This window comes from Belonocnema kinseyi, chromosome 3 (assembly GCF_010883055.1).
Source record: "Belonocnema kinseyi isolate 2016_QV_RU_SX_M_011 chromosome 3, B_treatae_v1, whole genome shotgun sequence".
Taxonomy (NCBI): Eukaryota; Metazoa; Arthropoda; class Insecta; order Hymenoptera; family Cynipidae; genus Belonocnema; species Belonocnema kinseyi.
In genome coordinates this window covers 40,185,728-40,208,273 of record NC_046659.1, presented here as the reverse complement: position 1 = coordinate 40,208,273, position 22,546 = coordinate 40,185,728, and the positions used below count along the sequence as shown (strand labels likewise).

Genomic DNA, 22,546 nt, shown 5'->3' with positions numbered 1-22,546 from the left:
TACTAGTGCGATCCAGTATGGTCAAACTATCAGCGCCATCAGCTATTAGTCGGCTTTCCAGTAGTTACCGTTAAAAAACAGAGATTTAATTATCCTCCTGACACTACGGAACCCCTTCCGGGGATTAGAAAATGTTAAAAATGGATTTTTAAAACCTCAAAACCAAATTGTTGTAGGTGGTTGGTATCTTTTGAGTGTTTCAAGATTTAACCATTTTTGTACACCCCGCTCCCATAGTCTTTAAGGGCATGCTCTTCGGGGACCACGTGACCAATCCAGTCTCCGGTCATGAACTTTTTCTTTGGTGTTCACCATGTGCAAAAGCAATGATATATCGCTCTCAAAGTTCGAAATTCAGAAAATGAGACAATAAATTGCGTTTTTATATCTAGGTTGAGCAACAATTTTGAGAAAAAAAATCCGAGAGAAAGTAAATATGCAAACTTATTTTCATTTTTTTTTGGTGCTCAATTTATCCACACGGATTGAGATATCGTGTTTAAAATTTGGCATATTAAATAAAAACCTCTGAAGAACGTTTGTATACATCAATATGTTTATAATTTCAAAGAAATAATTGTCGGTTTCATGTATTGGAGATTTTTTGATTCACGTGTATTGAGCTCTGACACAAATTTTTGACTAAATCGTCAAAACATTAAAAAAAGTTAACATAAACAATAAAATTTGCATATTCGTTGCAAATCAAAAAATATGTATCTGCACACAAGTTACCTATCATTATTTTTGGAGCACTCCGGGCGGACCGAAGGAACCGAATGGAGCCTCTACAAAGTACCCGTAAAGACCCCATTCGGTTCCTTTAAAAAAAAAAACTCGAAAAAACAGCAAAATCAACTTTTAAATGATTGAAATTTGGATTCTACGTTAAAATTTCCTATAGAAAGTCACGGAATAATCGCAATAGTTTTTTTTCAACGGTAGAAAGTTAAAAAAAAAGTGTAAGACGTATAACGCCTGTTGACTGCTACACTTTAACCGCGTCGCCTGTAAGTGGCAGTCAACAGGCGTTATACGTCTTATATTTTTAAAACCGTATACCGTTGCAAAAAAAGAATTATTGCGATTATTCCGTGACCTTCTATATTGAATTTTAACGTAGAATCCGAATTTCAACAATTTAGAAGTTGATTTTGCCGTTTTTTCGAGTTTTTAAAAAAGGAACCGAATGGGGACCCAATTGGATCTTTACTGGTACTTTGTAGAGGCTTCATTCGGTTCCTTCGGTCCGCCAGGGACTTTGAACGATTTCTAGCGGAGAAAAATAAAAAACTTTGAACGTCGATAAAGTCAAGATCACGTAACTAAGTTTGTTTATGAAATTTTTTGTAGAATGATTGTTCTATTTTGGTCCTTACTACGTCCACATGGATTGAGATATATATATATATATATAAAGTCCAAAATTTGTCTGTAAAGTGCTACAACTCGAATGGTAATATCCTATTTTATCATTCTAAAAATAAACTTTCTTTGAAATTATAAACATATGGATGTATAAAAACGGTCTTTAGTGCCTTTTATTTAATCTGTCAAATTTTAAAAACAATATCTCAATTCGTGTGGACACAGTGAGCTACAAAATAGAATGAAAATCATTTTGCATATTTACTTTCTCTCGGATCATTTTTTTCAATATTGGTGGGCTTTACACCGATGAGTGGAAGATTAGAAGACCCCACGTAGAACTGTTGGGTGGAGTAAAACTGTCATCTCGAAAAGATTGTGAATAATGGGTTGCCAACTTTAATTTTGGTGACCTACGTTGTCGACAGTTTCGATTAGCTGGCGTATTAGAATTATATGTGTTGGCAACACTTCTTTCACTCTCCCTACCAGGCGAAATTTTAGTTCCCCCAACTGTTCTACGCGCGTGTAACTAACCTTCCGCCTATCGGTTTAATGCCGACCATTATTACTCCAAATTATTATTCATTATTATTCCAAACTTTAAAAGCGATATATCATTAACTTTGGACATGGGGAACACAAAAAAAAGTTCATAGCCGGGGACTGGTTTGGTCACGTGGTCACGGAAGAGCATGCCTTTAAGCATTATAAAAATGGACTAGAGTGCTAATAATATATAACGAATTAAAATTATCATGTCGAGATAATGGGAACGCAATGTGTAAAAAGTATGTTGAAGCATACTAAAAGTGAAATTAATTAAAATTAGGGTTTAGGAAAATATTTTAACTTCATTAGTTTTTGTTCATCTAAAATTATCATGTTGACAACATTTTAGATTATTTAAAATTTCGAAGTAAAAATAAAAATAAATTAGCAACTCTTTTTATGTTGTAGGCATAATTGTAATGAGCTTCATTATTAATTATGTTGAATCATAATTAAAATTAATTGAAATTCTATTCTTTAATATGAGACTACGTTTTCTTCAAACATTTAAAAAGTGAAATGGTTTGCCGCAGATTATTGTACAAAATGTATTTTTTATTTGTTTAAATATTTCAGAAAATGCTGCAGGAAAGCATTTTATTCAGATTTAAAGGATTTTTGCATACATTTAAGAAATTATATTTGCTATATATTCATATTTGAGAAATGAATAGTGAAAAACATCGTGTTCTATGGGAGATAATTCGTCACAAGTAAGAAAGTTGCTCAAAAAGTTACTTCGCTGCTTTAGTTTTTATTATTTTAACATTTAACGCATCTGCGTTTGCACTCAAAACTGAATAATGTAAAAGTTTTGTTTTTCAATACTCACTGTTTAACATAGATTATATTTAATATTTTATTTTAGAAGCTCTGCATTTTTATAAATTGCAATTGTTCATAAATATTTAATAACTAGAGTTAATATTGACTTTCAGATTCAAATTTTCGGCTTCAATTCTCAGCTCTACGCAAATTTTTCGGATGCCTTGCATCGGGCGCAAGGCATTGTGGCAGTGTCCCTCCTTTTACAAGTACGTGTTTTATGTTCGGTCTAAGTAGATGGCATGTTCCTATGATTAGAATGCGTCTACAGGATTGTTGCAAACAATGGGTCATGGATTCTTTCATTTTTCTTTTAGGTTGGCGACCTCTCAAACCCTGGTCTGAGATTATTTACTGAGCAGTTGGATAAGATAGTCTACGGAGGTAAAATATATTAAAAATCAATTTATAAACTCCTCCTGCCAGGGCTCCACTTTTGCGTCCCCCTCCCCGCTCAATTCACACATCCTCTTCTCTCTAGAAAGCCAGACCATATAATCCCCCATGCATTCGCATTTCATCTTCGCTATAAGTTCCTGACTTCCTTTCTCTCCATTCTCACACAAATATTGCCCTCTTTCCCTTGGCATACTTGGCATAAACAATATAGTTATCTGTATTTATTGTCAACTAAAGTGTCTCTCTCCTGTATCCTTGTTACCTCCTCACTTACCTTCCACTCCCACACCTCCACTCCATAAAATAAGACACTCGTTACTAGCGAATCGAACAATTTTATTCTCTTTTTAAAATCATCTGCTAACAACCAGTTATCCAGCCCCCACACGTGCCTTATCACGGCATTTGCCCTTCTTACTCTCTCTCTCTCTCTCTCTCTCTTTGATATGACTAACTCCCTCATTATTTCGAAACAGGAAGCCCGGGTGAACAAACTCTTTTAACTTCTTTACCGACTTTTCGTTCCACTTCCAGCCTCCTCGCTCTTTGGTAGCAGCATTTTGTCATCTGCATATGCGAGTGACCATATCATGAGTGCTCCTACCCTAACTCCTCTATCCTCTCCGACCGCTAGCTTACTTTTCATATCCACGATTTAAATTGCAAAAAACGTTATGCTCAGCGGACACCATTGCCTCAACCCCTTAATTATACAGAGACCCTTTGAGATTTCCTTCCCCACCACTCCTCTCACCCTATCTTTCTATCTTCATATACCTTCCTTACCCCCTAGATTAGGACTCTCTCCCCTACTCTCTCCTCCCTAAAGCCAGCCTGCGCCCACGGCAGTATTCCATTCCCCTTGACATCCTTTCGCAGCGTCTCCGTCAACAGCATCGCGTATACTTTGTATGCCGTATTCATTAGCGCAATCCCACTATAATTTTCCTGCCTCTCCCTATCCCCTTTTTTATACAGTAGTAGGATCCATTCCCCCCCCCCACCCTATTGGGAATCCCTCCCCGATCCACATGCTTTTCACTACCCCCTTTAGCTTCTCCCTTACCTCTTGTATGCCAAACAGCCACACTTCGTTCTCTACCCCGTCCAGTCCTGCTGACTTAGACCTTTTCAACATCCTTATATATTTCTTTATCTCTTCGTCATTTTGCTCCTCTTTATCTATCTTCCTGGTTGTTCGAATCCCTCATCGCTCTTTCGTGTATCTGATCCCCGAAATAAATCATTAAAAAATTCCATGCATTTCTCACTCCCTATCTTCTCACTTATCCCATCCTGCGTTTCCCAAAGCGATACATTATCTACCACATATCCTCTTTCGTCGTAAAACTTTTTAACTCCTGTTCTTTGTTAATCCCTTTTTTGCACACATTCTTTTATTTTATATCTCAGATCCTCTCATATCTCTTTCTCTGACTCCCCCTCCAACCTTACATAGTATACATAAGGTGCATTCTAAGAGCACGCAAAGCAAATTTTTTGAATAACTTTCACCAAATTATGTAAATATGATGTGTTTAGTGACAAATGAAGTACGACGTATCTCACGTTGGTAGATTATTTATAGGAGTGTTCAAAAAAAGTAACCCTACATTGGGCAAGTCGGGTCGGTTTTATGCGGAACGGGTTAGTTCGGGTTGGCGGGATAATTCGTGACCCGCAATTGACCCGACAACCCGCATTCAGCCTGCAAACCCGAATTCAAGATGCGATCCGGAAGCAGCTCTCAGTCGAACACCATTTACAAGTTTTATAATAATAAATATTATTTAGAAAGCCATTAAATACATTGTAATTGATTGGGATGACATTATACATTTATAAAAGCTCTTATTTGGTTTGATCTGCGGCCATATGTGTCAAACTTCAGCGCTCCTGCCCTTTTTTGAGTGCCAATCATTTAGTTTTAGCAGTAAAAAATTACGACGGAGGTATAGATGTAAACCTGATAAAAAACAATGAGGCTTTCTATACAAGGCTACGAAAATCGAAAAAGGGGCTTAGTTTAATCAATATTATATTTACGAATACTTTCAGATTTTGAAGTTGATATGGAAAATATTGCGTGATTAAGGGTTTAACGGGTTGTAGGGTAAATGTGGGTTTTGCAGGTTGGTGCTGGTTTGATGGCTGAATGCGGGTTGTCGTGTTATTTATGGGTCTGTTGATCAACCGGCGAAACCGCCAAACCGCAAATCCGACCCAACCTGCATCAGTTTTATACAACCCTAGTAATTTATTAGGCTGCGTCTAGTCCTCTCAAAAAAAGTTCCGACTAGCCAAATTTATGAAAAATATTCAACTACTCACATTTAATTTGGGGACCACGAGGAACTTCGTATTTATTAAGCGAGAATAAGGTATTCTAATGCAAAGAGAAGAAAAGTATTACTTTAAAATGCGATAATTTTCTGTGTCCAAAGCAATCCTAAGATACTCGGCACTATCAAATATAAATGATAGAAGTTTACCTAATTGATTAGATATTTACCATATCCGACGGTTACGCACTTCTCGTGCATCTATGATCTATCCGCTACAATTACTTATTTATGTTTATTTCGGAATCTATTAGTATATATCACATTTTATCATTATAAATCATGTACACTCATTCATCGCTCTAAGGCTCGTCACTCTTTGGCCATCTTCACGCTTGACTGCTTCTTCCTCCTCCCTTGAACGTCCCTTCACAACCTATGTGCTCGTATAGTCAGTGCTGCATCAGAAGCTGTTTACATTACGCTCCTTTGGACACTGCTATGTCATACTGTGCCAGGTTCATATACTATTGTTCCCTCCACAAAAAATTTCGTGATACCTAAAATTGCAAAAACCTGTAGATTCTAAATACATGTATTTTGAAACGTTTATTTAACAAATTTTCAAATTTCATTGAAAATTGTACTTCTTGGTTCTAAATTCGATGGGCTCGAAATGAGGTTTCCATTTAATATGGTAGTAAATCTAATTTTGCCAGGTAGCATCACACTCTCTGTGCAGCTCATCATGCGTGGATGAACCTTTAAGCTTTCCATCAGACAGATCATAAGTTTATGAGAGGCTGAATTGGAAGCTTTTCGGCCTTAAATCCAGGCTATCAACAGAAATCGACGCTTGACTGCTGAGTCTTTGCAAAAGCACCTATAAATTAACAGATTCTATTGGCTACCTGCAACACCTTTACTAAAAACACATTTATCTTACATCTTTCTTCATACATGCCCAATTATTAGAACAATCCTATAATTTAAGATAACTGTAGAAACATTATACAGCGTGTTCAGACAAGTTATTTGTCTTCTTGATACCATCTTGTCATGTAGCAGAGAAAATCTTCGTGTCCCTAAGTTATCATTTCACGTCGTCGGCAGTGATTGATCGAGATTCCTTCTAAGATGCTATGAGGTTTTCGAAAAACTCCTGGAGTAGGATGATATTACCAGTATCTTCTTTCAAATCCAATATTTCGGGATCTTTTATACCTATCTTCAAGAAGTCTCTACCTCGTTGGGCTTGGGTGGATTTTTGATAGAAACAGGGAGATCGCTGATGAGGTGCGATGGGTCCGCGAGAAACTGTTGATACTTCCTGATCCATCGCTTCCTCTTTGACTTTTTCTGTGTATGATTTTTAGTTCGTTGGTGAACTTTTAGACCCTTTCCGTAAATGGGCTAGCAGATGTTATGTAGTCAATCACACACTGAGAACGGGAGACATGTTGTCTTGCACATACAATCTTCTTGTTCTGTTGATGCAAGCGCCTAATGATCCATCATTTATTTTAGCCCTCGATTTGAATAAGAAAATTCCCTTGTCGTACCACAAACTAAACAATTGCAGATCTCGGGACTTAGGAGGAACCTGTACGTTGATGGTTTTTCTTGTTCTGAAATCGTTCTTATCTCAGAGGGTGTGTCTGCTTTCTACAGTTAGTTTTAATGACGCTCTCTCCTAATCGTTTGCAGCTTGTTCATGCAGCGATTGGCGAAGCACTCTGAGTTTCTATCCACTTTTCGAGAGGTAGACAGCCTAATTTCGCAAAGACCGTAGCGAAACGTGTTTCTGGTATTATAGAGTATATATATATGTATATATGCACCCTGTACACCCTTGTAGAACCTCGTATACAAGGTTAAGGCTGCATACTTAGGGAGGACGACCAGTATCCCAGAGTCACCGTTTATGACACCTCACCCATGTAACAGACAGCTTTTGGCTGGATATACGATCGCTACTGCTTATTAATTATTGTAAACATATTCTGAAGAATTCCCTGGTATTTGTTATCTACAGCCTAAAGACACGTACATACATTATACAATTTCAAAGTCTAATTTAAAGTGTTTCATAATTTCAAAAATAATTTTGATTATCGATGTTATTGAACTCATTTTTAAAATAAATCGTACTATTATTTTATAACTTGGTTTCTTTTTTTATTTAGGCGCATATATAATATTGTAAAAGTTTAACGCATGAGACTGATATTATTGTTCTAAACGTATTTTTCAGGGGATTCTATGGGCATTAAGCGTTTCGTCGTTCGCGAGCTCCTACCGGAAACAAATCATTACATGACGTACGATGGCTCAACCACTATGCCAGCCTGTCATGAAACCACTACATGGATCATTTTGAATAAGCCCATCTACATCACTAAACAGCAGGTTAGTGCATTCATTGATTAATTCTCATTATGGAATGACAATAAATGAACTAACTGACCCCGCTGACCTAAACAAGCTTGGGCCATATATACAATTTTATCAAAATCATCTACGGCGCAGAAAATATCTTCAAGGAAAATTTATCAGTCAATCAACATAGTTTGACAGATGAAAGGTTGCTAAGTAATTCCGAAGGACATCTTAAGTTCTTAATGCAATAAATTAAATTTTGTATGTTAATAAATAATAAAAAAAACAGAAATCTCAAGAATGCATTGAAAGTGAATTTCAGTGAATTGTAGAAAATACGGCATATACCAGGGTAAGCGCCCCAACGTGTTAGGGACTAAGACATAGTGGGGTGGAGGTAAAGTCGGGGAACAAGGAACCCCCACCCCTGCGCTGCTGCCTTTCTCCCTTCCGACTGCGCCGCCTACCCCCTATCTCGATACTGCGCATCGCCCGCTAACCGTCTTGTTCCTACGCTAGCTTCGTTGTTTTGACTGGCGCGTGTGTCTCATCTCGACTTGTTTAGACACTAGTATATTTCCTATAGACTTGGTTAAAGGTTTTCTTTAGTCTGTGGATCTTGGCCAGCATAATGCCACCCACGCGATCTTTTTTTACCTGTCCTATACTTAACACTCAACGGCGTTCGCCGGAGAGTCAACTGCTGATGTTAAAGGATGTCCTTTATCCTGTTTTGACAAAATGTTAAATAACACGCATGTGAAAGCATTTTTTCCTAAATCCCCTCTCTTGGACGTAGCTAAGATTGTTGCGACTCAGGTTTTGACTCTGTATGATAAGGCTAGGAATAATAATAATAATAATAAGTCTGGGAAAGACAGCAGCGGTTGAAAAGGGGCCGTTGAATTTTGTTTTTAAAAAGTGGCTGTTTGCCAATGGCCTATCGACCCAGCTATTTCGAAGGGAAGTATCTACCACTGTTTTGATAAGTCAAAGAAAGTTCCGGCAGTTGAGAAATTCTTGGTCTTAGTCCCAAACACCTCGCGTCAGATCGTTATAGGTCAAGTCGATAAAAAAGTAACTGCAGTCCTGGGAAAAGGGAGTCAGAAAGTCCGCGGTGCTGCTATCAAAATCAGCAGATTTTGGTGTTGCTGTCCATCCACTGCCCCTAAAATGCAGATAGAAAGTGAAACAGACTCTGGCTCGGACAAGGAGTTCAAAATCAAAATTCAAGGAAATAACCCAAGAATTTCACAAAATAGATCTTCACTGCTTAATACTGCTCTAGTAAGTGATAGGTATGGCTTGAGCTTCAGAAAAACAGCTGTTATAGCCTCAGCGGTTTTGACAGATGCTGGTCTTATCAGTAGCATAGATAACTCATTTGAGCGGCTGACAATAAAAAGTCTCGTTGGTGAGTAAGAAGCAGCTATAGAGAAGTGCCTGAAAAAATGGATATAATTTTACGGCTGTAAAAAGTAGCAATAGAATATTGGCTGTAAAAAGTAGACAGCGGTGCTTGGGCCGTAAGAAAGGGAAACAGAAAAAATTGGCATTAAGAAGTGGACAAACGTCGCGTGTCGGTGAATCGGCTCTGTTACACGCTGCAAAGGCAAGTCTCGTTCAAAGCCGAAATTGTACGAGGATGAAGCCGACATCGCCCGATTGGACAATTCGCTTTCATTGGCTAACTAACTATTAGGAGCTTTTGGGTAAACTGAATTTTCACTGAATTTTTCAGGGCGTCCAGGCCGGCAAGAGAATAAAAGAAAGTTCATGACAACGTTTTTGAACTATTGCTTTGCGATGACTTTTATGAGAAAATTGAAAAGAGTTCACAAAACATTTTTTATTGTTTCCTAAAATTTTTTAAAAGTGTGTAAAATATTTTTTAGACTTTTGCAATTTTCCATATTAGTTAATTTTAGAAAAATTAAGGAACATAATTCTTTTAAAGCATTTTAACATATGACAAAAGATTTTTAAAATTATCAAAGAAGAATCTGAATTATTTTAAAGACACCTTTCTTAATTTTTCAGAATTAAGAAAAACAAACTGGAAAAGCCGTGACTAGAAAAAAGAATTTTTTAAATATTCGTGTGCAAATAATAAACGATTTATTCTGTTGAATAATCAACTTTAGGAGAAAATTGAAAAAGGTTTTAAAAATAAAAACGATTTTATAAAATTTTCTGCAAAGAGTATTAAATATTTTAATGTGAAATTTTCTAGAATTCGAGAGATTCAAAAATAATTTAAACTTTAGAAGATTTCTAGAAATGAAAAGTTTTAAAGATGTCAAAAATAGTTAAAAATATTTTCAGGTATTTGAGACGAGTCAAATAGATAAGCAATATTTACAAATTTGAAAACATTTCAGAAAATTGATCAAATATTCCTTGACTTCTTACAAATTTCTTAAACATTCCTAAACATCTTTGAATAGGACTCGAATTTTTCCTAATATTTTGTAGTATTCTATAATATAAAACAATTTCTTTAAAATATCGTAAAATATTTTGACACATCTGATATATTTTAAAATCTTTTTTCAATTTTCTTTAAAAGCGTATAATACTTATGTTTATATAAATTTAAAAACAAACTGACAATACTTATTTTCTTGCTTTCAATTCTAAGAATTTAAGTTCAACTAGAAATAAAGTGTTTAAAACTTCTATCATATAAATAGCTATTCGAAATATTCATGTTATGTATAAATAGCTATTCGAAATATTCATGTTATGTCATTATTAATATCATTTTTATTTTTCTTGATAGTGAAAAATTGTTCAAAATTGGTGAATTGCAAGTAGTACTTACGTAAGGTAACTTCCATATTTGTATGACTACAAAAATATTGAAAATCCTTTCGTATTAAAAAAATGGTCCTATTTACCTAAGATAATACTTCATGTTAAAAACCCTTTTTTGTTTAGGAATTTAGAATATTTTTAAATTTATTCTGCCCTGGGGTTAAACATGGTACAGAAAGACGCCGTAAAATTTGGAATAAAACCTGTTGTTTATACATCAATTTAAACATGAACCATATTTATAATTTTATAAAATTTGCAAAATATTTTTTTAAGTATGGTAATTTTTTTTAATTTACATGTTTTTTACCATCTTTGGCTTTGGGAAATAGATTTCACGAATGAAATTTTAGAAATATCTCCATTGGTTAGTGGAAGACTATGAAGACTTTTGCCTTCGAAATGATTCCAAAAACTTTTTAAAATGTTAGAAAACGGACTACAGATTTGGCTTTAAGCTTTTCTACCAATTGAAGAAATAGATATTTCTTTGATCTTTTCCCAAGATCTGATTTTTTCTTTGAACATAAAGCAGATTTAAAACACTTAGAAAATGGAAATAAGAAAGGTAAAAAATGCATGCAGTTTTTTTGTTGTTGGAAAAACCGGCACATTTTTAAATAAAACTTCTTTCCACACCACCCGCAGAAGAAAATTTTGACAATATCCAAAGATTGTAATTGCATGAAACTTATTTAAAGAGAACATTTTCAAGGCACATCTTTTTTCCATCTACAAAAATTTGTAGGCTGTTAATTTTTTTTTAATAATTGGAAAAAGTACATTTTTAAAAATTAAAAATGTCGTCCTTTCTTCACTTCAACTCGTGCTAACTTAACTCATTTTCAGAATTTTTAGATTCTGTTAGTACTAATTCAACTATGTATCTACATTTTCTGAAAATTATATGTGAAAGAAAAATTTAAATACTTTAATGAATATAGAAACTGTTAATTTTGTGTTGTAGACAGTGTAATAAACATGAAGTCCAACCTTCAAGCGTTTCGTTTATCGAGCGAATTTTAAGAAATGGAAAACCTCCAGTGAGTTTTTAAATAACAAGTGGCAAATCATATACTGGAAAGCGATAAAAGAAATATCTATTTCTCCAACTGGTCTAAAAGGTTAAAGCCTGTAAAACCGTTTGTTAACATTAAAAAAAAATTTTTGTATCATTTTAACGGCAAGTTTTCATAGCCTTTTACTAAGTAATGAAGATATTTTTATAATTTTATTTGTGAAATCTATTTCCTGAGGCCAAATATATTAAAAAATATCGTAAAATTAGAAAAATTACCAATAACTTATAAGAATTTTAAAAATAAAAGTCCATGTGTATCATATTCAAATGATATATTGGCAAATTTATAAAAGTTTTAATATTGTTCATTTTTTAAATTAATGTATACAGAGTGCAACCGTTTTTATTCAAAATTTCACATCGGTTTTTTGTACCATGTTTAACCCTACGGCAGAATGAAGCAAAATTATTATAAAAATATGTTCATTAGTTACTAAAATTACTGCCCCCCCCCCTCCTATGCAATGTGACAGGCTGTAACATTTCTTTTTGGCCCTCTCCTCACCACCGTTAAGTCAAATTTTTTATATTACGTTTAAAAAAATAACAGACGTTTCCCAAATAAAAAAGGGGTTTTAAGATGAAGTGTTATCTTTAAATAAATCGAACAACTTTTTTAAAAATAACGGCTTTTAAAATATTTTGTCGAGTTAATTAACCTAAGTACTACTTGCAATTCCCAAATTTAAAAGTTTTTTCACAACCATAAAAAATAAATTATGATATTAATAATGACATAACATGGAAATTTCGAATAAATATTTATTTGTTGAAAGTTTTAAAACACTTTATTTCGAGTTGAAATTAAATTCTGAGAATGAAATACAAGAAAAAAAGTATTATCAGTTTGTTTTTTTAATTTATATAAACATAATTATTATAAGATTTTCAAAGAAATTAAAAAAAGATTCTTGAATATATCAGATGTGTTAGAAAAGATTCTAGGATATTTTAAAGAAATTGTTTTATTTTACGAAATATTAAAAAACATTAGGTTGAATTACAGTCCTTTTCAAAAATGCTTAAAAATGTTTTACGAAATTGGTGAGTAATGAAGAAATATTTAATAAATTTTCTGAAATGTTTTCAAATTTCTGAATATTTCTTATCTGTTTGACTCGTCTTAAATTCCTGAAAATATATTTAACTGGCTCAAATTTTTTTTTAAATTTGGAAATATCATTCCAAATGTTAAAAAGTGCCTTATAATCTTCTAAATTTTCTCAAGCATTTAAAGCAAATTTGATCGTGCTCTTGAAACCGTTCGAGATTCGTTTACAGCTCCTAAAGTATATTTTTTACATTCTTAAAATTTTTAATTTCTAAAAATCTTCTAAAGTTATTCCAAGGAACCGAAATTTTTTAAATTTTCGTCAAACCGTACAAAATTCTTAAAAAATCTTTATAAGTTTAAATTTTTTTTAATCGTTTAAAATTTCTGAACGTCTCTAAACTTACTCAAATTTGAATGTACATTATTTAAAGCAACATAAACTTTAAAAAAATGTGCAACAAAATTGCACCAGAAGGCTTTGTAAGAATTATGTTCCTTAATTGGTCTAAAATTAACTAATTTGAAAATATTGCAAAACTCCAAAAAATATTTTACACACTTTAAAGAAATTTTAGGAAACAATAAAAAATGTTTTGTGATCTCTTTTCAATTTTCTCTTAGAATTCATCGCAAAGCAATCGTTTAAAACGTTGCCATGAACTTTCTTTTATTCTCTTCACGGCCTGGATGCCCTGCAAAATTCAGTGAAAATTCAGTTTATTGAAAAACTCCTAACAGCTAGTTAGGAACTGAAAGCGAATCGTCCAGTTGGGCGAGGTCGGGTTCGTCCTTGTGTAATTTCGGCTTTGAACGAGGCTTGTCTTTGGAGTGTGTAGCAGAGCCAATTCACCGACACGCGACGTTTGTCCACTTCTTACTGCTAAGTTTTTCTGTTCCCCTTTCTTACGGCCCGAGCACCGTTTACTAATTTTTACAGCCAATATTCTATTGCTACTTTTTACAGCCGTGAAATTATATGCATTTTTTAGGCATTTTTCTATAGCTGCTTCTTACTCACCAATGAGATATTTCCGCGTTTTATTGTCATCCGCTGAATTGTACTGATGTCTTTACCAAAAACCCACTTCGCGGTCTTTACTTTGACGGCCCTGAGGATAAAACAAGTGTACACGTAAAAGAAGAAGCAAAATACTAGCAATGCATTCACACCGAGGATCATATTCCACTTGTGCAAGAGCCAGGCTCGCGTTATATATTCGCAAGTTTGAGCGCGCCTAGGGCTCTCGCGCTTCGCGCTCGATCATAGGTTTCCTCACGCTTCGCGCTCGGATATTTATTCTTTCCATTTGAATGCTTGAAAAAAACTTTATCAAAAAGATCTCTTTTAGATGGCAGTATTTATATGCGTCTTCATATTCTAAATTGTCTACTTAATTAAGTATAGTCAAAGATAAAGTTTCTCAAAGCTGTGTAGGCTTTGAGGTACACATTCTCATCGTGACACTCGCGCTGCGCGGTCGATTTCCGACAGATATTTGTAAACACGTTTTGTTGGATTTTTTTTTCTCGTAACTTTCGTCCTTTTTCCACACATTTTTTTATTTTATTTTTTTTTCAACGTTATTTTTCACGAATAAAACAAAAAGTAGGCGTCCTATCAAGAAGTGATTCTTAACGAAGTTGTAGATCTTTTTTGGGATAAACATTTTTGTTAATTCAGCTTTTTTCGCATCCTACATAGTTTGTCCACAATATGGAATTTTTTATTTTCCATTATTTTTTTTTGCAATCAAAATTTGAATTTGCGATTTTTGAAGAAAATCCACAAATTAGCTATGATAATCTTGTAGGGCTTTCAAAAAGAAATGTTTTTCTTTCAATAAATTTTTTTCATATCGTGCGTTTCTCGGCTTCAAATTTTGATTTTCGGTTGATTAAACAAATTTTCAAAACGCTATAACTCTAAGAATTAGATTTATCAAAAAAGTCATAAAGATAAATTGTTTGTTCTTTTTAACGCTATAAATATCCGTACATAGAATTTTCAAATTCAGAAAAAAGTGGTCTCAAAAATTTTCAAAATGCGCTCACTTTTTGAATTTGTATCAAAAATGGCTGGTTCACGAACTCTTCCTTTCTTTTAGGACCTAAAAAAAGTGTGCCAAAGATAAATTTGATTCGTTCATTTTTTCGCGAGTTATTGTATTTACGGACGGACGGCCGGACAGACAGACAGACGCCATCATGAAAACCTGATTTTCGGATTCAGGGGTTCTCGAAACGTGGAGATCCGTTGAAAGAGCGTGATGTCAAATTTCCGACAATTCTAATACTTTCTCAATCATAAATGATGAGAATGTAAAAAATGCTGGATAATTTCTTGTTGCGATGAAACTAACGTAAACACCGGACACAAGGGCGGTGTAATTCATTTGTTGGAGAAGAAACTAAAACATCCATTGCAATCGATTGTTTGTCTCCTCCATTTTAATGAGTTGCCTCTTAGGCACCTTATGCAGCCTCTTGATGGTACCGCCAGTGGGCCTAACACTTTTTCTGGCACAATAGGTAAAGAGCTAGAGAAATCTAAAAGCCTCCCTGTATGAAGCTTCAAAAAATTGGATGTGGATTTGTCGGGTGTAGATGTAACAGAGCTGAGTAAGGATCAGAAGCACCGGTATGCCATTTCCGTGGCCACTCAATCAGGAGTGTATTATTCTGAGGACCCAGCGAGGCAAAACCTGGTTCTTCTAGCACACTTAAGATGACTAACCTTAAGATAACTAACTTAAGATGACAAAATACGCAATGCGTATTTTGCACACCAAGAAAATGTTCTGCCCATGTTGTCCGTCGAAAGACAGAAAATTAGAAAAATTGCAGTTCCAAAAATTCTGACAAACATAGAGCAGGCTGCGGCTGCAGGAGGTGGGGGCAGAGACACATACGCACACATTTTCCGTGTTGCTGTGCTAAATTTTAAAGCAACACAGTACACCGAAATGATAAATTTGCCCAAGGATTAACTATTTGAACCCCCAATTTTGAGTCAAACAACAGACGAAGCAATTCAGTCGTGTGTTGAAAACTGTTCTAAGGTCATGATTTTGGTCGAAGAGTTCCGCAAAACAGGCGAAGAACTGCGCACCCGGGTTAGGGGTCCCTAACCCCTCACCCCACCTTCACCGCACAATTTTTTAGTCGCTAACCCATTGCGGCGCTTACCTAGGTATATGCCGTATTTGCTACAATTCATTAAAATGGTATGTTTTACTTCATTTTTCTACCTGGTTTTTGGGGTTTAAATAAAATTCCGATTTGACCAATCACTTTCATGGTATGTCGAGACACATTTCTTTATGACCTCTCGAGCTCACATATTACCAGACCGACCTTCGGGTCACCGAACAAAACTATGAGCAAATTTGCTTGTTTTCATTAAAATTTCATGGGTGCTGTGGGGATAGTAAATATTATCCGTTCTGACTGTACAATGGTACAATACGTATTCTGCGAGAAAAAAAAAATTTTAAGTTTGTGAATAATGAAAAAAAATTCAAATGGTTAGTCGACGACCCGGGTGCACCAGGTCGCCCCCCCGGTCGACTCTAATTTTTAGTAATTTTGGCTATTGGAATAATCTAAATTTTCAAAAAGTTTTCAATGAATACGTGCTAAACTACCTGAGGAGCGACCTAGTTCACCCGGGTTGCCGACTCACTATTTGGAATTGTTTTCATTATTCACAAAATTTAAATTTTTAAAAAGTTCTCGTAGAACACGTTTTAAACTACCTTGTGTTCGACCTGGAGCACCCGGATCGTCGGCTTACAATTTTGAGTAATTTTAGCTGTTGAAATAATCTGGATTCCGAAAAAGTTCTCGTGGAATACGTACTCAGATCCCTGGGGCGCGACCTGGTGCACCCGAGTCGTCGACTGGCCATTTGGAATTGTTTTCATTATTTACGAAACTGACTTTTTTTTAATTTCTCGTAGAATACTTACTTTGCTACCTGGTACTCGATCTGGTGCACCTGGATCGTCGGCTCACAATTTTTAGTAATTTTTGCTGTTTGGATAATCTAAATTTTTTTTAAATTCTCGCAGAATGCGTGCTAAGCTACCTAGTGCGTGATTAGATTCACCTGGATCGTCGACTCACTAGTGGTAGTTATTTTGTCAATTGGCACAATTTAAAATCTTAAAAAGATCTCATAGAATATGTGTTACACTGCCTGGTGCGCGAACCGGTGCACACGGGTAGTGTCTTAAGCATGGGAAACGGACAGGAACAAGGCTTGCGCCATGCTGCCATTCAACCGTGAACCATGCTTTAGCGAGATATTTCCAAGTGTCTTGCCATGCTTGAGCCATGCAACATTTTTTCACGCGGGCAGAAATTTGTGTGCCAGGTACAAGTGTTCTCAGAAATTATTTACATTTGTTGTTCTAATTTTTCTCTTCGACAGGCGTTGCGATATCCAGCTACTAGACTTGTATTCTAAAATTCCAGGACATGTAAGGTAGCAAACCAATGCCAGAATTTGGAAACTACAACATTGTGTATTGCAGAGTTACCTTACGTTTCGGAAATAAGCTTCAAATACATGTAGTGGAAGTTTCCAACAGAAATTTTTAAAAGTGCAGATGTGACTTGTCCAACTGTGCATATTTCGAGATAAAACTTGCCTAATACATTTTTAACAGTTAAAATCATTTCATCGTGGTGAGATGAAGCATTCTAACCTTTAAATGTTAGTTTAGAAATATTATAAAGGCTACTTTTATGAAAAAATTCCTTCCACGTTAGTAAAATCGATTAATTATATTAAATGTTCGTCAGTGAATAACTGTTTAAATCAATGTTCTTAAAATTACTAGAAAATACAAAAAATGGTATTACCTTAATAAATAAACTTTGAAATTTTATCAACCATTAACAAGTGTTAGCAAGTGTTTCCCGCTTAATGAATTTCTTCACTGCCATGATTTTCCCTAAGAGAGAGTCCTCACGGGTCATTCTTCCCGTCCATTGTTTCCATGCTTTCCACTGTCATCTCTTTCACAAATCGCTAGGATCATAAGGGTATCCGCCTTTCCCGAGATCATTCCCCGAGTGAAGACTTCTCTAGGCATCACTTCACCAAATAATAAAGAATGAGGCAAGGTGACATAGACGGCAAGCCTTCCCCGAGTATCACTTTTCTAGTAAAATATTAGCACCATGATAGTGCGAAATTAAACGGCAAGTCTTTCCGGGACAAGCCTTCCTCGGGCATCACTTCGCCAGAAAAATATTAAGATTGTGTCAATGTGAACTCTACATGCAAGTATTCAACGGGCATCACTTTCCGCGTACAATCTTAAAACCGATATACAATTGTATCGACGGGCAAGCCTTCTCAAGCCTTTACTTGCTCAGTCAATTAAAAAACTTTGCAACTGTGGTATCGAGGGTAAGCACTTCCTAGGCATCACTTCCCCAGTCGTATAATAAGACTCTGAAACTGAGGCATCTGCCGGCAAGCCTACTTTGGTCATCATTTTCCTGGGGAATCTAAAAATAATGGCATCGATGGAAAAGCCTTCTTCAGCCATCACTTCCCTGGTGATATAATAAGACCATGAAAGAATGGTGTTGGCGAGCAGGCCTTCGCCAGAAGGAATCACTTCCCCAATGAAATTTTAAGAAAAATATACAGAAACCTCGATGGGCAAGCCTTTACCGTGCATCACTTCTCCAGTAAAATATTGGGACGAAAATTCAGCACCGTCGGCCAGCAAGCCTTTTCTGGCCAGACAAACATTAAGTCCAAGAGTGGCATCGATAGGCAAGCCTTCCCTAAACAGTACTTTCTCAGTGAAATCTTCAAAACACACAACAATGGCACAAATGGACGAGCCTTCCTTGGCATCACATACTTAGTGCTACTATGGTCCTAAAATTTCACTCAGAAAGTGATGCCAGAGGAAGGCGTGGCCATTACTGCGGCAGTCTCATGAACTTGATATTTTACCGAGGAAAACATGCACGGAGAACGCTTGCCAGCCAAGACTTGCTTGTCGATACAAAACTTTTATGGTCTTAATATTTGACTCAGAAAGTGATGCCCTGGAAAGACTTGTCCAGGAAAGACTTGTCCGTAGATGCCACATTGACATGACTATCATATTTCAATGTAAAAGTGTTTCCTGTGAAATCTTGTCCGTCGACGCCAGAATATTGTAGTATTAATATTTTGTAGAGGAGAAAATAGTGTAATCCCTTACTTATGAACATAAGCGTGCACATTTGATCATGCGACGTCTGTTCTCGTGCACAGTTGGGCCTGTGACATCGATTTACGTGCATAGTTAGACAAGTTCAATGTATGAACGGACACAATTAGGCAAGTAGAGCCCGTGCATATTTGGGCAAATTTTGCTTGTGCTAGCGTTAAGTTGGGAAAGTGACTTCTGTGCATGTGCCCAGTTAAACAAGTTACACACTTGCAAGTAAATACAGGGTGGACACGCTGGGGCTTACATACATGGCGAGTTGAATGCTACCCGAATTGCACCACAGCAGAGGAGAAGCTATTATTCAGGGGTATTTTCATATTTCGCGCCTTTAAAGTTTCATTCAGATCGGCCATTCGGTCAAGTCCGTGCATCTTCGGATCAAGTTTATGATAGTTTCCATGGTTGCGTTCGAAGCTTCAAACGGATATAAGTGTCAAAACAATATAGGTTATGTTATACAGTAATTACAAAAAATAAAAGTGTTTAATTAATAATGAAGTGAGACATGTGAACTGAGAAGTAAACTTCATTTTTTTTCTGTGCCAATAACATTATAGAATAGCTGCTAAGTGACAAATACTATAAAATAGTAATAATATTCTGTGCTTCCAGTGGGCGAAGAGTGAATGGTGCTTAACGCTTATTTTTACTGCATAAAAAAGGTATGTTATGAATAGACAGGATATGTTTCAAATAAAGTGAATGAAATATTACATGCGTAAACTTTAAATTGACATTGCCTGCATTTACTGACAGCGATTAGGCTTAACAGGTGAATTTTAACATAACCGTTTGACTTTTCGAACGTAACCGTGGAAACTATCATAAACTTGATCAGAAGATGCACGAACTTGGCCGAATGGCCGATCCGAATGCAACTTCGGGTAGCATTCAACTCGCCATATATGTAAGCCCCAGCGTGTCCACGCTGTATGTTTGCTAGTGAAATGTGTACACGTAAACAGTTATGCCCCTGACATATGTGCACATACTAAGTCGGACAAGAGTTATCTATGCACATCTATGTTCACAGAGTTGACACGCGTACATTTGTCCATTTGATCGTCGATGGGCACATTTGTCCTTCTAGCTATCGACGTACATAAATGGGCAGGTTCAAAGCTGCTTATTCAAAACAGGATGTCGAGCATTTGCCATTATTTATATATCTTTTTAACCGTTTTTCCTTATGATAATTTATAAAATGACTGTGTTTATGAATCATCATTTGTACAATCATGTATTTTACGTTCTGTTGGGATCTCTAACCCTCAGTTACTTATTCTTCGATTTTTATATTATACTAGGTATGTTTGTGTTTCAAATTGACTCTTCGTTTTTTCACTTTTATCAATATTTCTTCCTCGTGATATAGATTAAAAATTGAGGACCCCTTTTAAAAGAAAACCTTTTCATACTTTTTTTTCTTCCTTTTCACATCAAATTTTTAAAGAAGTTTTGATGAACTCTTATTTTTATTAATTATATTGTTATATATTTTTTCTACCTTCTTTGTTTGCTTTTTACAGACAGCGTACATGTTTGTTTCTGCTGATGAAGCTCCACACAGTCACCAACACTTTAAAAAAGAATGATTGGATATTTTATTTTGACCTTCATTTCCCTGACTTGTGCTTCTCTACTTAAAATTATTATTATATAAAAATTAGTATTTCTGTTCTTTTTGCGAGGAATGTCCCTTTTTTTGTCTTGGTTTATATGATATTCGCTTATTTACGGACAAAGATCAAAAGTATCGATTTTGGGATTCTAAAGAAAAATTATACTTGAATCTTGACACCATCTCGTGATATTATAATTATGTCCTGGAAGTCACCGGTGGTGGGTAAATTTTCTCTCTGAACAAAAGGTTCAACACAAGCGCTTTTCCCACTTGATAGCTCTAAAAGCGTTTTTCACGAAAAATGAGTTTTCGAAGTTTAAATTTGAAGGTTTCAGTAGTGACGCATTTTGTAGTGTGGGGAGTTTACTCTAGGCTTAAAATGTCCCAAATTTATCCAGCTATATGTCTCTTTACGTAACAGTATACTGAACAGAGTGGACTCTTTGTTTGAGGAATGACAAATATGATCTCACATTACCCCTTGAATCCTTCTAATGCGCCATATTGCCCCATACGCCATACTACCCTATGTCATATCACCACATTTTTGGTGCTGGACTGACAACATACACCCAAGTTTGTGACACTCCTCATGTTTCTAAAGATAATAGTACATTTTGCACTCTAGAAATAGCGTTCAGAAGGTCGCAACTCACTTAATTTATCAAAATACTTATTAAGAAAATTAAAGGGTTTTCTAGGAACAGATTTACATGAAAAAGCTGATTAGTTACAAGTATCGTTTTCTATAGTTAACTATCCAAATTATTTTAAATATTCCTAAAGAATTAAGTTATATGACTTGTTCTATTATGTTTGGGCTACGTGCAGGAAACAAGAACACTTCTTGCTATTATCGATCGATAATTTACAATTATGCATCAGATTCTATATTTCATAGATTTGAATTTACTCATTCGGGAAAATACACAAAAATAATTAAAAATGTCAGGCTCACTCCATACTGTCACTAGCACATGTAATTTTTAAAGATATGTGAGCTCAGTGGGACCAAGAAACTGACCCGTCCAGTACATCACTCTGCTAAAAATTCCTGTACAGGACTCTGAGATTATCTTGTACAGGTTTCTGTGTATGAATCTGCAAATGAACCTGTATTAACTATGTGCAAATTTAGAAATGACTGACTTAAAAAAGTGATTGCGGGTAACTTTTTGTTGATTCGTATAATTTGGAGCAGTGAAAACAATTAAAAAGTACTTTTTGAACGGAATAGTTACGTTCGTAGGTACTTGCTTGACAGTCGTGATGTTTTGGTCTTGTTATGAAAGTTGTACATAATCTTATTTCTTTAATTTCTCGATTTTAGTTTAGAATTGTATAGAAAAGTAAGGCAAAGGGTGAAAGAGTTTTCTATGTGGTTAATTGTGAAAATAAAACAAACAATGGTACACCTGGAAACGAATTTTTTAAAGTGAAATTTGGTAGAGATACGTATTTCTGAAACAGGGTATATTCTAACGGTTAGTTGTACCTAAGTTGGTTAGTTGCAAATTAAAATGGTTAGTTCCAAAAGCCAAAAAGGTTAATTGTAAAAAGCAAAATTTGAAATGATTTAGCCTAATTAGAGACAAAATAAGTTTGACAACTGTGGTTACGTTAAATGTTTTTCTTTGACGGTTTTTCTTTTTCTTTATCATCATCTCTTGACCTAGACCTTTTTTTGGCAGCTTCTTTATGAATACCGTTAAACCGTATTTGTTCTTTAGCTTTGGGATGACTTTTTTGTCGTCTATCTTTGGTTTCAAGCCACCTTCTTATTGCTGGACGAGGATCCCATGAGTCTAAAGGAGGCACATTGAAAGATATATACAGATATAAATTTTCAGTTTCCACTGTTAATTGAGCTCGGTCGGCAGTTTTAATTTTATTACTGCAACTAATCAAGCGTTCGACATC

General features: G+C 35.3%; 1 protein-coding gene across 5 annotated transcripts in view; it reads left to right on the top strand.

Annotated features, from left to right (window-relative positions):
• The window catches only part of LOC117170306 (carbonic anhydrase-related protein 10), a 395,033-nt gene that overhangs the window by 345,609 nt on the left and 26,878 nt on the right, over positions 1-22,546 (top strand). For all 5 annotated transcript variants that reach the window (XM_033356986.1, XM_033356987.1, XM_033356985.1 and 2 more), the window contains 3 exons: positions 2,859-2,954; positions 3,063-3,129; positions 7,681-7,835. In XM_033356986.1, coding sequence (XP_033212877.1) covers positions 2,859-2,954; positions 3,063-3,129; positions 7,681-7,835 — 318 coding nt within the window. The remainder of the gene's footprint in view (positions 1-2,858; positions 2,955-3,062; positions 3,130-7,680; positions 7,836-22,546) is intronic.